The following is a 13,277-nucleotide window of genomic DNA, read 5'->3' as shown; positions in this document are numbered from 1 at the left end:
TGCTCATACACTCACATGTTTACGGCCCCTTATAAACCAGTATCCAGAGCTGATGTGTGGTGGTGGTGTGGGGGAACTCGTCTGTTTGACAGACTCCCCCGCGACGCCACTGGTACCTGTGCCCTCATAAACCTCCTGTTGCCTATCTCTGTCTACCCCATAGGCGTCCAAGACCTGCTAACTCGCATAAATGACCAAGGCCCTATCTATTGGCCTAGCAGGACCAAGCGTGCGGTTACCCCAACAGCTGGGGATCCAACATATATTGACGCCATTGGAGTACCCAGGGGGGTACCAGATGAGTATAAATTAGTTGACCAAGTTGCTGCGGGTTTTGAATCTTCAATCTGCTGGTGGTGCACAGTTAACAAAAATGTTGATAGAATAAATTACATTCATTTTAATGTCCAGAAACTAGGCAACTGGACTCAACAAGGTTTCGAGGCTGTTCATGGCCAATTGGCTGCCACATCCCTCATGGCCTTCCAAAACAGAATCGCAGTCGATATGCTTTTGGCTGAACGTGGTGGTGTATGTGCCATGTTCGGTGAGCAATGTTGTACTTTTATTCCCAATAACACAGCCACGGATGGTAGTCTCACCATTGCCCTAGAGGGACTTCGAACACTTAATGGTAAAATGAAATACCACTCTGGGGTCGATACCTCTATGTGGGACTCCTGGATGGATGCTTTTGGTAAATATAAAACACTAATCTCCTCTATCCTAGTGTCCATTGCTGTTTTTGTAGCTATCCTAACCCTGTGCGGTTGTTGCTGTATTCCTTGCGCTCGCACATTAGCCACTAGAGTGATTACCACTGCCATTACCCCTATGCCCAAGGACCAGGCCCATATGTACCTGCTTTTGGGGGTTGAGGACCCTAATGAGGCCTTTGCACCTTTTCAGGAACCCCTTCCTCTTGACTTCTCCTCTTGCCCATTCCAAGTGTAGCACCTAGTGTTGCCTTTTTGTCCTTGCTTATTTGCCTAGCTTCGCTGCAAACTAGAGGGGGTTTTTGTTTTTCTTTATCTCCTCCTCTCGTTTCTCCTATAGTTTTCACGTCTTAATAGACGTGAAGAGGGGGACTCAAAAATGTGGTTTCTACCAAATTGTTGGGTTGCTTCATATTTTATTTCTATTGTTCACGTCTAATAGACGTGAAGAGGGGGATTTGTCATATATACATATACATAGCTCATATATCAAGCACATATAGTAAGCATCATTTAGGTGGCCTTAGTGCCCTCAGGCTGCTTTAAGAGCCTGTTTGTGACCATAGGATTAAAGCTTGCACAACACACCCCATGACTGAGACACAAACTGCTGTTGCACAAAACATGGTTCCCCATTGTCACTCTGCTGTGATTCCCCACTGTAACCTCATTGACTCCACCTACATTATTCCTAAAAATGCCTGTTTTTGCTGACTCCTTACTGAGTCATATGACTAGGTCCGTGCACGTTTAAACTGCAGGACAAGATATCTTTTGACTCAATAAACTGCCATTTTGTTACAACTGAAATCCACTCTGTCCAGCGTCCATGATTTGGTCTCACTCTCCAGTATTTGAACACCAACAAGTCCCAGTCACATTAATAAACTGTTGGCTATAAAATATTATGGATATACTGACAAGATGGCTCCCGGTTCTAGACAGTGTGGGGAGTCGTCCACAAAACAACACAGCGAGCTATCTCGCTCCCGACTAACCTTTCTTTGGATTGGTGGATACATCTCGCTTAACATAGCCACCTCGCGACAACTCCGATATAACGTGTTTTTTCTCAAAGTTTCCGGGATGTTACGTATCCTACTTACACTCATTGACCAAAAGTATGTGGACACCTGCTCGTCGAACATTTCATTCCAAAATCATGGGCATTAATAAGCCCTTTACTGCTATAACTGCATCCACTCGCCTGGGAAGGCTTTCCACTAGATGTTGGAACATTGCTGTGGGGACTTGCTTCCATTCAGCCACAAGAGCATTAGTGACTGATGTTGGGCAATTAGGCCTGGCTCCTAGTCTGTTCCAATTCAAAGGTCTTTGTTGGGGTTGACGTCAGGGCTCTGTGCAGGCCAGTCAAGTTCTTGCACACGACCTCGACCAACGGTTTCTGTATGGACCTCGCTTTGTGCACGGGGGCATTGTCATGCTGAAACAGGAAAGGGCCTTCCCCAAACTGTTGTCACAAAGTTGGAAGCACAGAATGTCATTGTATGCTGTAGCATTAAAATTTCCCATCACTGGAACTAAGGGGCCAAGCCCAAACCATGAAAAACAGCCCCAGACCATTGCCCCTTCTCCAAACTTTACAGTTGGCACTCTGTTTGTGGCAGGTAGTGTTCTTCTGGCATCAACCAAACCCAGGTGGTGAAGCATGATTCATCACTCCAGAGAACGTGTTTCCAATGCTCCACAGTACAATGGTGGCAAACTTTACACCAGCCTTCGCTTGGCATTGTGCATGGTAATCTTAGGCAGCTGTTTGGCCATGGAAACCCATTTCATGCATCTCCCTACAAACAGTTATTGTGCTGACATTGCTTCCAGAGGCACTTTGGAACTCTGTAGTGACTGTTGCAACCGAGGACAGACCATTTTTTACACTTTACACCTTCAGCACACATTCTGTGAGCTTGTGTGACCTACCACTTCATGGCTGAGCTGTTGTTGCTCCTAAATGTTTTCACTTCACAATAACAGCACTTACAGTTGACCAGAGCAGAAATTTGACCAGCTGACTTCTGGGAAAGATGGCATCCTATGACAGTACCACATTGAAAGTCACTGAGCTCTTCAGTAAGGCCATTCTACTGCCAGTGTTTGTCTATGGAGATTGCACGGCTATGTGTTTGATTTTATACGCCTATCATCAATGGGTGTGATTGAAAAAGCAGAATCCACTCATTTGAAGGGGTGTCCTACTTTTGCATATATAGTGTATATCATTACACTCGTAAGAACTTAAGCATTACAAAACGTATATTCGATCAAGTAAACTTCACGTTACAAATAAGCCATTAATTTGCTTGTTGACCAATTTCGACACTGACCATCCAAAAACTCCTTGCTTTTTGGTTGGCGAAAGAACGACAAATCGCCATCTGCTGGAGGGAGACAGAGTTCCCACCGAGTTGGCCCACTCTCTTCCTTTTCGAGTCTACATCGTCAAAATGCACCAGCCCGTGGTTTGCAGCTGCAGAAACCCCATATATGTTGAAGCACTCGCGGCGTTAACTAGCCGCCATTTTACATTATCGGGACAGGAGTGAAAACCCGACCTACCCCGGGAATCGTAGATTTTTTTTTCTTTTTTTTTTGTAACACCCTGAAATCAGACAAAATCAACACCGTGCACCTTAGTGAACTATCAAATGGTAAATATTTGCCTGATGTGCCAACTGGTCAAGCTAGGGATAGGTGAAGCGGTTTGTTCTTGTAGTGTTTTCAAACAATGTGTAACGTGGTTAACGTTAGCTAACTAGCAAGCTAGCTACTCCTACCCGGCATTTTGAAAATGGATTCCAGAGCTAATGTCGTTAGCTAGACAGCTAACTTAACTAGCTAGTTATTTGGCGGCTGGACACCAGGCCGGGGCCACGGAGTAGCTAGCTATGTAAGTTTCACTTATGTTACTAGCGAACCAGGGGCAAATATTTTAGACACATTCCTGAAGAAGGGGTTAACATTAGCTAATGTATTAGCAAATGCGTTAATTGTAGAACAATGGGGTTTAGTTATATCTGTGGTATTAGTTTACTGGCTACGTTACAATGCATTGCTAAACAAGCCTACTACAGCAGTGCCGTCAGTGCGCACAAAACACGTGTAACGCTAGTTTGCTGGTTCCTAAATGAGTCCAAAAACACACCCAAATGTTAGCTACATACTGTAGCTAACGTTAGTTATATTTAACGGTTATCTTAATTTCCGAAGTTCAGTATAAAGTCGGGTACCTCTGGAATTTAGTTATTTTAAGGCACTGTTTGCTTGCTAAAACAAGACCATCGTAAAACATTTCTCTTCGTTGCAGGAGTTTAATGATTAGCATGATCATAAAAGGGTTGTTGCTATACTACATTTCCCCGTCTAATTTATTTGACTCATTGCATTACACAGATGTCTGGAGACATGGTGACTGATCAAGTAAATGGAAATGGTACAGAAGAACCAATGGACACAACTACAGTGGACACAACTGCAGCAGAAGTTAAACATTCAGACCATTTCCAGACTTTATTAGACGCTGGTTTACCACAGAAAATTGCAGAAAAATTAGATGCAATTTACGTAGCAGGTGAGCGCAACTACCGTAATTGTCTGCCTTTTTAGTTATATTACCAGTTTGTATTTACCACAGAAACTTTGTCTGATTTATTTGCAAAATGGGTACAAACAAAGCTATCCTCACCCTACCCAAAAAACTGTATTTCTGAGTGGGAATTTTAATGAAATGTGCCAAGACAGAGTAGAGAAGCTATTGCTTAATATGGATGGAAACCTATTGTGGATTAGTATACATTTTGAAACTGGTGTGGATGGGGGAGGGTTGTCTTGATATGGTCTCAAGGGGAATCTGAGGCCATGGCATATGCAGGAACAATGGCACCAGCTGCCTGGACTGGGACAAGTGATGTCCCCCAGAAACACAATGTGGACAATATAAAGAAAAGCATAACAGGCCTCTTAAGACATCTGTATTTACTTGTACAAGTACAGCTGACTGACTTGGGTTTTACAGTGTGGTGCTTGCTTATGGGTGCAGATAGTGAGATATTCTTCCTCTTTTGATAAGCTGCATGTTTGTTAATTTCCTTAAGTTTCTGTTATCCTTGTTCATGTTTTCACTTACAAACCCAACATTTTCTAGCAATATTGACTACTTTGTGTTGCTTGTCCACATGATATCTATTACTCAAATCCCGGAGCAACTCAACATTGCTGTGATGTTTTACCGCTAAGATCTGATTGGACATAATGCCATGTCTTATTGTGATGTCATTGGTGAACAAAATGGTTATATTTGGAATGTCTCATCTACAGGACTGGTAGCACACAGTGACCTAGATGAAAGGGCTATTGAAGCGTTGAAAGAATTTAATGAAGAAGGTGCTCTGCAAGTCCTGCTTCAGTTTAAGGAAAGTGATCTGTCGCATGTGCAAGTAAGTGGGGCAGCGTTACTCTTGGTTGAGGATGTTTTTCTGATTTAGTGAAACACTGGGAGGACATAAAAGCTCCAATGTTCCCATGCAGAACAAAAGTGCATTTCTCTGTGGAGTAATGAAGACTTACAGACAGAGGGAGAAGCAAGGGACCAAAGTTTCAGATTCCACAAAGGGACCAGATGAGGCAAAAATAAAGGTATGTCAACACCAGGAACTTAACTTTCCATGCTCTTTGTAGAAATTAAATATTTCTGTTCCAATCTCTTCCCACTGCCTTGGCATTATTGTAGTAGTTGGACATTTGCTGGCAGACTAGACTTCACTTAGCTTGTCAAGAGTATTATACCAAGGTTCCAAAAGTCTGTGAATATTTTGGTTATTTGTGACAATCAAGCATTGTTTTTGTGTAGTTGCAACATTTAATCTATTTATTTTGATTGTCAGGCTCTGCTTGATAGAACCAGCTATACACTTGATGTGACAACGGGTCAGCGCAAGTATGGAGGCCCCCCCCCAGAGTCTGTGTATTCAGGTTCTCAACCCACTATTGGAACAGAGGTAAGGTCTTTACCTTTCAGTGAACAAACGCACATGAATGAGACCTTCAAACGTCTTCAAGTTGCTGTTTGTCCTAATGATATTTGTAGTTCTGGAGAGACTCTGAGAGCTTACTGCTAAGATCTGACTGGGCTGAAACTTAAAACACTAAAGTGTAATAAATAAATCTTCTCGTGCCTTTTGAGTTCCATCATTTTTGTGTATTTATTTCCATAACCGGGCACTTTCGCATCTGCTCAGATGTTTCTTCATGACATGTTCCCTCCCTTTCCAGATATTTGTTGGGAAAATTCCTAGAGACTTGTTTGAGGACGAGCTGGTGCCGCTCTTTGAGAAGGCGGGACCTATCTGGGATCTACGTCTAATGATGGACCCACTTAGTGGCCTGAACAGGGGGTACGCCTTTGTCACTTTCTGCACTAAAGAGGCTGCCTCAGAGGCAGTAAACCTGGTGAGTGTGTCTTTGTGCCTTGACGAGGGTTGCAGAATTCCAGGAACTTTAAATGAATTCCATGGTTTTCCAGAAATCCTGATTGTAGGATTCCACATTTCATAATTATTTGCTCCTGATTCCAGGAATCCTCCAACCGGGATTTCAGGAATACCTGGGAATTTTGCAACACCAACCTTGACACTCCAGTTATGGCATCCTCTACAGCAGGGATCTCCAACAGGTCGATCGCGAGCTACTAGTAACTCGCAGCCCACATGAGTAGCTCGCCAAACAATTCTGAAAGTACATGCAATTTCCATATGTTCCACTGCAAACTGTGATAAACAAATTTCACCAGTATCCGCTACGATCTAATCAACCCAACATTGACATTATCTCAACCCCTGGTTAGCCACTATTGGCTTAAAAAGCTAAATCTAACACAATATCTGCCAGTTAATTTGCAGCAATATTGCCCCTGTCTGTGTTGTGCACGCGTTTCTATCGCTCCGTGTGTAGCTAGTTGATGTGATAAGTCTTGTGGGTTGACAGAAATGCTTTCCCCAAAGCCGTCTCAATTAAATGTTAACTGCAAAGTAGGCTAACCTGGCAGAAGTATATTATTTGTATCTATTTGTTACCTGCAAACGTTGCCATGAAATCTGAGCAGCAGCTGTACAGAACCATCACTAGAACGGCACATCAGATGGCACATTCCTCATCTGCCAGATGCACAATTAAAGGTAGAATTACACAAAATAATCAATGTCTTCATTTTCTTCCAGACTTATAAAAATGGTCTTCAGGTGTGATTTAAAGCATTGTCATAGACTCAGAAAATCAAATGTAGTTTTTCTTTGAACAATTGTATTTTTGATTTAGAAACAAATCTAAAACCAGGAAAAATAAAATTGAGAACATAATTTTGGGAAATATACACCTTCATTTGGAGAGAGAAAAAATCCTTTGTTTATTAACCATGATTTTACCTGGTATATTTACTGAAAACGCAGTGCACTACTTTCTCTTGTACAGTAAGGACCTGGGGAAGAGTTGCAGGGGAGGGAGGAAAATGTGCCTATTTGAAAGCCACTTTTTTTTTTTTTTGTAGCTCATGCTAGAAAAGGTTGGAGAACCCTGCTCTATGGTATTCCTCAAATTTGTTTTCAGGCTTCATCGGTTTAAACTATTTGAAAATATTAACCTTCTGTGCCATGGTGGTTTCATATTTATGCTTGTCACCCTGGTTGACGAGTTCCTCTCTTTCCGTAGTGTAATAATCATGAAATACGCCCCGGCAAGCACATTGGAGTGTGTATATCTGTTGCCAATAACAGGCTGTTCGTCGGCTCCATCCCCAAGAGTAAAACGAAAGAGCAGATGGTTGAGGAGTTTGCTAAAGTCACAGGTAAGAAACATATTTGCTGCTGGGTGAGATTAGGTGAAGTTAATGACATGTCTTCTGGTTGTAGCTAACTACATCAAGAGCAGATTTGCTTTAGCTATGAGAATGTGATATTTAATGCACTTCAAACCTGAACTGACTTTTTTTCTTTTTCCAACAGAGGGTCTTAATGATGTCATACTGTACCATCAGCCGGATGACAAAAAGAAGAACCGAGGTTTTTGCTTTTTGGAATACGAGGACCATAAAACTGCTGCTCAGGCCAGACGCAGGCTGATGAGTGGCAAGGTGAAAGTCTGGGGGAATGTGGTTACTGTGGAATGGGCAGACCCCATCGAGGAACCCGATTCGGAGGTCATGGCCAAGGTAGGTGATCTGATTATTACAAAGTGATGAAACACTGGATAAATGAGTTTTATCCCTAATGATTCCCTATATAGTGCACTACTTTTGACTCGGGGCCATTGGACCTGTGCAGAAGTAGTGCACTACATAGGGTGTCATTTGGGACGCCGCTGGGGTTTCTGAATGTTGCCTATTTAACTTTATCTCGGGTATAAAAATCCCTCTGTTGAAGGACAGGGGATGTACATTGATTGGTTTCCCACCTGAAGTTTTGCTTCATAGGCTTGCAGTTGAAAATGTATCAACCTCAAGTCTTGCATTTAACAAAACGCAACAGCTAGTCTTTAACTGGGTGGAGATCACACCGACGTCTTTGTGGAAACCATGTACTTGAAATTCATAACACGTTTCCTTTCATGCATTTCAATCCACAGGTCAAAGTTTTGTTTGTCCGAAACCTTGCGAACAGTGTTACGGAAGAAATACTGGAAAAATCATTCGGCAAGTTTGGTAGACTGGAGCGAGTGAAAAAGCTGAAAGATTACGCGTTCATTCACTTTGATGAGAGGGACAGTGCAGTCAAGGTACTGCCGTTGAGCGATAATATAATGAGAATACACTGCTGTAAGTACATGACGGTGCATAGGTGTGTAATTGTATGTTGACTGTAGTTTGCCACCATCTCCACAGGCATTGGCTGAAATGAATGGCAAAGATCTAGAGGGAGAACACATTGACATAGTCTTTGCAAAGCCCCCTGATCAGAAGAGGAAAGAACGCAAAGCTCAGAGACAAGCAGCCAAAACAAACATGTAAGAAGTCTTCCCAAATGTTACACCTCTTCACAAAAGGCTCCACTTTTCAAAGCCCAAATTGAATTGGTCATGCAACCATTCCAAAGTTCTAATCCCGTAAGAACAGTAATGAGTCCATATGTGTGTAGTGCCTTGAACATTTTTTGCATGGTTCTGCTTGTTTTTCCCACATAGGTATGATGATTATTATTACAACTACGGCCCCCCTCAGTTGCCCCCTCCCACAAGAGGTGGAAGAAGTAGAGGTGGTGGTAGGGGAGGGTATGCTTACCCCCCCGACTATTATGGCTATGAGGATTACTACGATTATTATGGTTATGACTACCACAATTACCGTGATGGATACGAGGACCCCTACTACGGCTATGATGACTATCAGGCTCCCGCTAGAGGAAGAGGGGGCAGAAGTGCCTGGGGGCCACCACCAGCCAGAGGCCGAGGCGGTGCAGGTGCTTTCAGGGGCAGAGGTGGCTTCTCACCGCGTGGCGGTCCAGGATCAAGCAGAGGAGGTGTACGAGGTGCCAGAGGAGGTGTGCAGCAGAGAGGCCGCGGCGGGGTACGTGGTGCAAGGGGTGGCCGCGGTGGAAATGTAGGAGGAAAGCGCAAAGCTGATGGGTACAACCAGCCAGATTCCAAGCGGCGCCAGACCAATAATCAGAACTGGGGCTCTCAACCCATTGCTCAGCAACCGCTCCAAGGTGGTGATCGTTCTGGTAACTATGGTTACAAATCTGACAACCAGGAGTTTTATCAGGATTCTTTTGGGCAACAGTGGAAGTAGAACTTTAGGGCTATGATTTCAAATCATTTTTTTAGAGGCTTGATCTGATTAGTTGTAAATCCATACGGTCGCCTCCCTTTTTTCCAATTTGGTAACATCTGGCAAGTTTTGTCTTGTATATATTTTAATAATCCGCTTGGATTTGAACCGTAGATACAATCCCACCTGCTTCTGGCGAACTGGTACATTTTTTTTATAAAGTTGATTGTGATTTCCATAATGTTTTGACATTTTAAATTTGCAATCATGTGCTCCAGCTCTCTATTTGGCTATGGTAGTATTATGTATGTTTTTAGCAATTCTGATCTCCATGTCTTAAGTAGCTAACAGCAACAACGCTTATGTCTCTTAAATATGTAGCCTCGCTTTTTAAAACAAATGAAATTACAATTTGTATGTTTACAAGGTAATTCTAGGAAATAGCTTGTCTTGTAAAAAAAAAAAAGAAGAAAAAAAAAGAGACTAGTCCTATTTTTTGCCTTTACATTTTGGCTTGTATTCTTTGCTGTTTGTCTGCTTTAATAAACATACACACACAAGTGTACAAAACTTCAAATTGTGTTGCAAATTCATGTTTCGGCAAATTCTCTCTTTAAATTGCCTTCAAATTTAAGGCTCCTTGTGGAAGAGAAGGACTAAAGGTTTGCCAATGTTAGCCACATGCTGCAACGTCACTTTTGCATGCCATCAAATTTATCACCTAGTTCAGCAGTCGGCATCTTTCCACAATTCAAGTTTTACGTATGTGTGGAGACATACCCCATCAGAGCATATTTTTAAAAATGAATCGCCATATCTCAAACATTGTCTATTTGATTTCACTTTTTTTTGTAGCCCAAATTTAAATGGATTTTCATTAAAGACATGCCCTGAAAACAAGTGTGAAATCTTTCTCTGGTGGCCACTTCAAATCTCTCCCTTCGACTATTAAGAAAGCACAATTTGTGAAGCTTTTCGTGTCTTAGATCGATAGTCATTGGTAGCCTTCACTGATCTTGCATGTTTCTCAAATTCCTAATTGAGTAATGGTGGGCAATAATTGTCATGCATGGACTGTCTGTAGAGCTTGTAGGTTGGCCATAACCCCTGATCTTTCCACATCCCTACTACTTTTCTCCTTTTAAAGAACACAGCAACGCCACTGTTCTGCTTGACCTTTTCCTAAAGGCATAGACTTGTTGCATGTGATGTTGAAAGGTGTGGAAGTCGATGAATGCTTAAAAGTTTTTGTCTTTAATGTGCAGTAGCCCATTTTCTGTAGTTACATATGTGTAGATGTTATGTGGTCTTCTGTTGTGGTCTATCTTCTAATTGCATCCTTTTGTTACCTGACTAGCAGGGAAAAGAGGTCGAGGCCGGTCCTGACCTGTAACTATGAAGACTGACCTGCTACTTACTGTATGTGGGGGTTACACCAGGAAGCTGCCAATGGAAGTGATGGTAAGGTCAACTCAATGGTCCAATGATATGCTGCTTTAAGGCTAGAATATCTCCCAGAACTGCTACAGGAGAAGATGATCAAAAGAGAACACAAATCACTTGCTTGGACTTTTTTTATATTTACTTGTCACCTTCCCCCATATCCCCAAAGAGTATGCCATTTTAAATGACTGAAGATGTTGAGATTTCCCAGGGGACTCTTCATCCTGAAATGAAATGTAATTATGTCTTTTGCACTTTGTCTAAGTTTGAAGTGGCTCAGAGGAGCTTGATGCTAATGTACATTTGTGTGGTTAATGCAGCTTTATGCTGGAATAGACATGTTTTGATTTGGATTGGTTTTAAGAGAATGTTTTAAGGCGTAATCCCCTGGCGTAAATAGTCAGGCATTCCAGGAAGGTGGTTATTTTCAGAATTTATTTTAAAGGGTTGGTTAACTACAGTGGTGGAAAAAAGTACTGAATTGTCATACTTGAGTAAAAGATATGTTAATTAGAAAATGACTCAAATAAAAGTGAGTCACCCAGTAAAATACTACATGAGTAAAAGTAAGTATTTGGTTTTTAAATATGTTTATTTATAAAAAGTAATTGATAACATGTAATTCAGTATCAAAAGTATACATCAAATTCCTTATTAAGCAAGCCACATGGCACCATGTTCTTGTATTTTTATTTATTTACGCATAGCCAGGGGTACACTCCAACACTCAGACATAATTTACAAACGAAGCATTTGTGTTTAGTGATTCTGCCAGATCAGCGGCAGTAGGGATGACCAGGGATGTTCTCTTGATAAGTGTGTGAATTGGACCATTTTCCTCTCCTGCTAAGCATTCAAAATGTAAGAAGTAGTTTTGGATGTGCATTCAAAATGTAAGAAGTAGTTTTGGATGTCAGAGAATGTGTGGAGTAAAAAAGTACATTATTTTATTTAGGAATGTAGTGAAGTAAAAGTTGTCAAAAATAGTAAAGTACAGATAAGCAAAAAATTGACTTAAGTAAAATTACTTTTAACTACTACTTAAGTACTTTACACCACTGGTTAACTACCTCCGTACAGAGGATTCAACTGCCCTGTTTGTACTGTAAATAGGAAAACTTCATTGATGAAAGAAGGGCTTGTTCACCCACTAAATATTAGGACTGTGAAGGTACCAGTATCGCACAATTTTTTTTCCCATGGCAAAAATAACACGAAGCAGACAACTCTTTGTTACTTAAAACATCTACTATATGTAAAGTATTGTGTGCTATAGCTTGGAAAGTACATACATGTGACTGGATGACACCATAATGTTTTTTTTCCAACATTAGGGTTTTGTTTCCTTGCCACAATACGAGTATCGCGATACTGGTATCATCCCGGCCCTACTAAATATGCACAAGAGCAACAGCAGAGCACATGTAGTTTTATTATAGGTGCTGCATGCTATTTGTCTGACACTGCGAACAGTCAAACGCTGCATGTTAAATAATCTCATGTAATGAGCCTGAATGAACAAGCCTTGCTTTCATCTAGGCTGAACTGAATTTGTGGTGTGCTTCAGATAATGTAGTTACTGGTTGTATTATAGTTTAGGAAAATGTTACTTTTGTAAAAGCTTGAACACCAGAAAAAAAAACATTTTTCAAGCTTTAAAGTGTCCCTTTCTTTGCTCAATGGGATAGGAAGTCTAACATTTGTATATAATTGCATCCCTTTTGTAAGGTTGCATACACTAATGTTTGAAAGCCATCCACCTACTTTGTGTACAGATATTTGCCTAATCATGTTGTACAACTTGAGCATTGATCAGACATCCAACCAGCTGCCTTTTTGTCACATTTGACAAGTGTCTTCAATCTGCATCATGTTGAACATATGATTAGTAGCGGAGTTAGCTGGATATGACTGGTTTTATCCAGTTCAAAAAGGATGCGGCAGCTTTTTAAAAAAATTGCATAAAGGATACTGAACAACTTGATCAGGTTTTGTACACAGTTGACTCCCTCCAGTAAGTCCCGTGTTAAAATATTGTTGGCTGGCTAACAAGTTTTTTTTTTTTTTTTTTTTTTGCAGTCTTGCAAATAAATGGTTTTATACTGTAAATTGAGGTGAGTAATTTATTTAAAAAAAATAAAGGTCTTGATTTCATTGTAGTGCTCTTGCTACTGTATCCATGTGTATGACTTTATCAATCTAACAAGTGTATAGATGTAATGGAAATTGGTGAAAAGACTGATAATCAGCATGTTTGAGTTGTAGAATTAGTACACTACATTCACTGCCCTTTTTCTGGAATTTACAGCAATAGGCAAATACAGATTTTATTTTGTTTACTGATC

At 41.1% G+C, this 13,277-nt stretch overlaps 1 protein-coding gene across 9 annotated transcripts; it reads left to right on the top strand.

The window, feature by feature from the left end:
- Nucleotides 1-551: 551 nt before the first annotated feature.
- Nucleotides 552-13,091, top strand: LOC112250021 (heterogeneous nuclear ribonucleoprotein Q). 9 transcript variants are annotated; one of them, XM_024419838.2, is made up of 12 exons: nt 552-697; nt 4,128-4,305; nt 5,052-5,170; nt 5,262-5,369; nt 5,618-5,731; nt 6,006-6,182; nt 7,437-7,572; nt 7,730-7,935; nt 8,349-8,498; nt 8,605-8,726; nt 8,904-9,285; nt 10,850-13,091. In XM_024419838.2, the coding sequence occupies exons 1-12, from the start codon at nt 689-691 to the stop codon at nt 10,880-10,882; spliced, it is 1,734 nt and encodes a 577-aa protein (XP_024275606.1). In that variant the 5' UTR covers nt 552-688; the 3' UTR covers nt 10,883-13,091. The 9 variants fall into 9 exon arrangements, with proteins under 9 accessions (XP_024275606.1, XP_024275605.1, XP_024275604.1 ...); XM_024419837.2 differs by having other exon boundaries at nt 10,847-13,091; XM_024419836.2 differs by having other exon boundaries at nt 8,904-9,427.
- Nucleotides 13,092-13,277: the final 186 nt, after the last annotated feature.

This window comes from Oncorhynchus tshawytscha, linkage group LG05 (genome assembly GCF_018296145.1).
Source record: "Oncorhynchus tshawytscha isolate Ot180627B linkage group LG05, Otsh_v2.0, whole genome shotgun sequence".
NCBI lineage: Eukaryota > Metazoa > Chordata > Actinopteri > Salmoniformes > Salmonidae > Oncorhynchus > Oncorhynchus tshawytscha.
This window is presented reverse-complemented; position numbering and strand designations above follow the sequence as displayed.

Coding starts and splice junctions, on each gene's coding strand:
- LOC112250021 (XM_024419829.2), top strand. Junction 7,573..7,729: donor GGAGTTTGCTAAAGTCACAG/GTAAGAAACATA, acceptor TTTTTCCAACAG/AGGGTCTTAATGATGTCATA. Junction 7,936..8,348: donor ATTCGGAGGTCATGGCCAAG/GTAGGTGATCTG, acceptor TTCAATCCACAG/GTCAAAGTTTTGTTTGTCCG.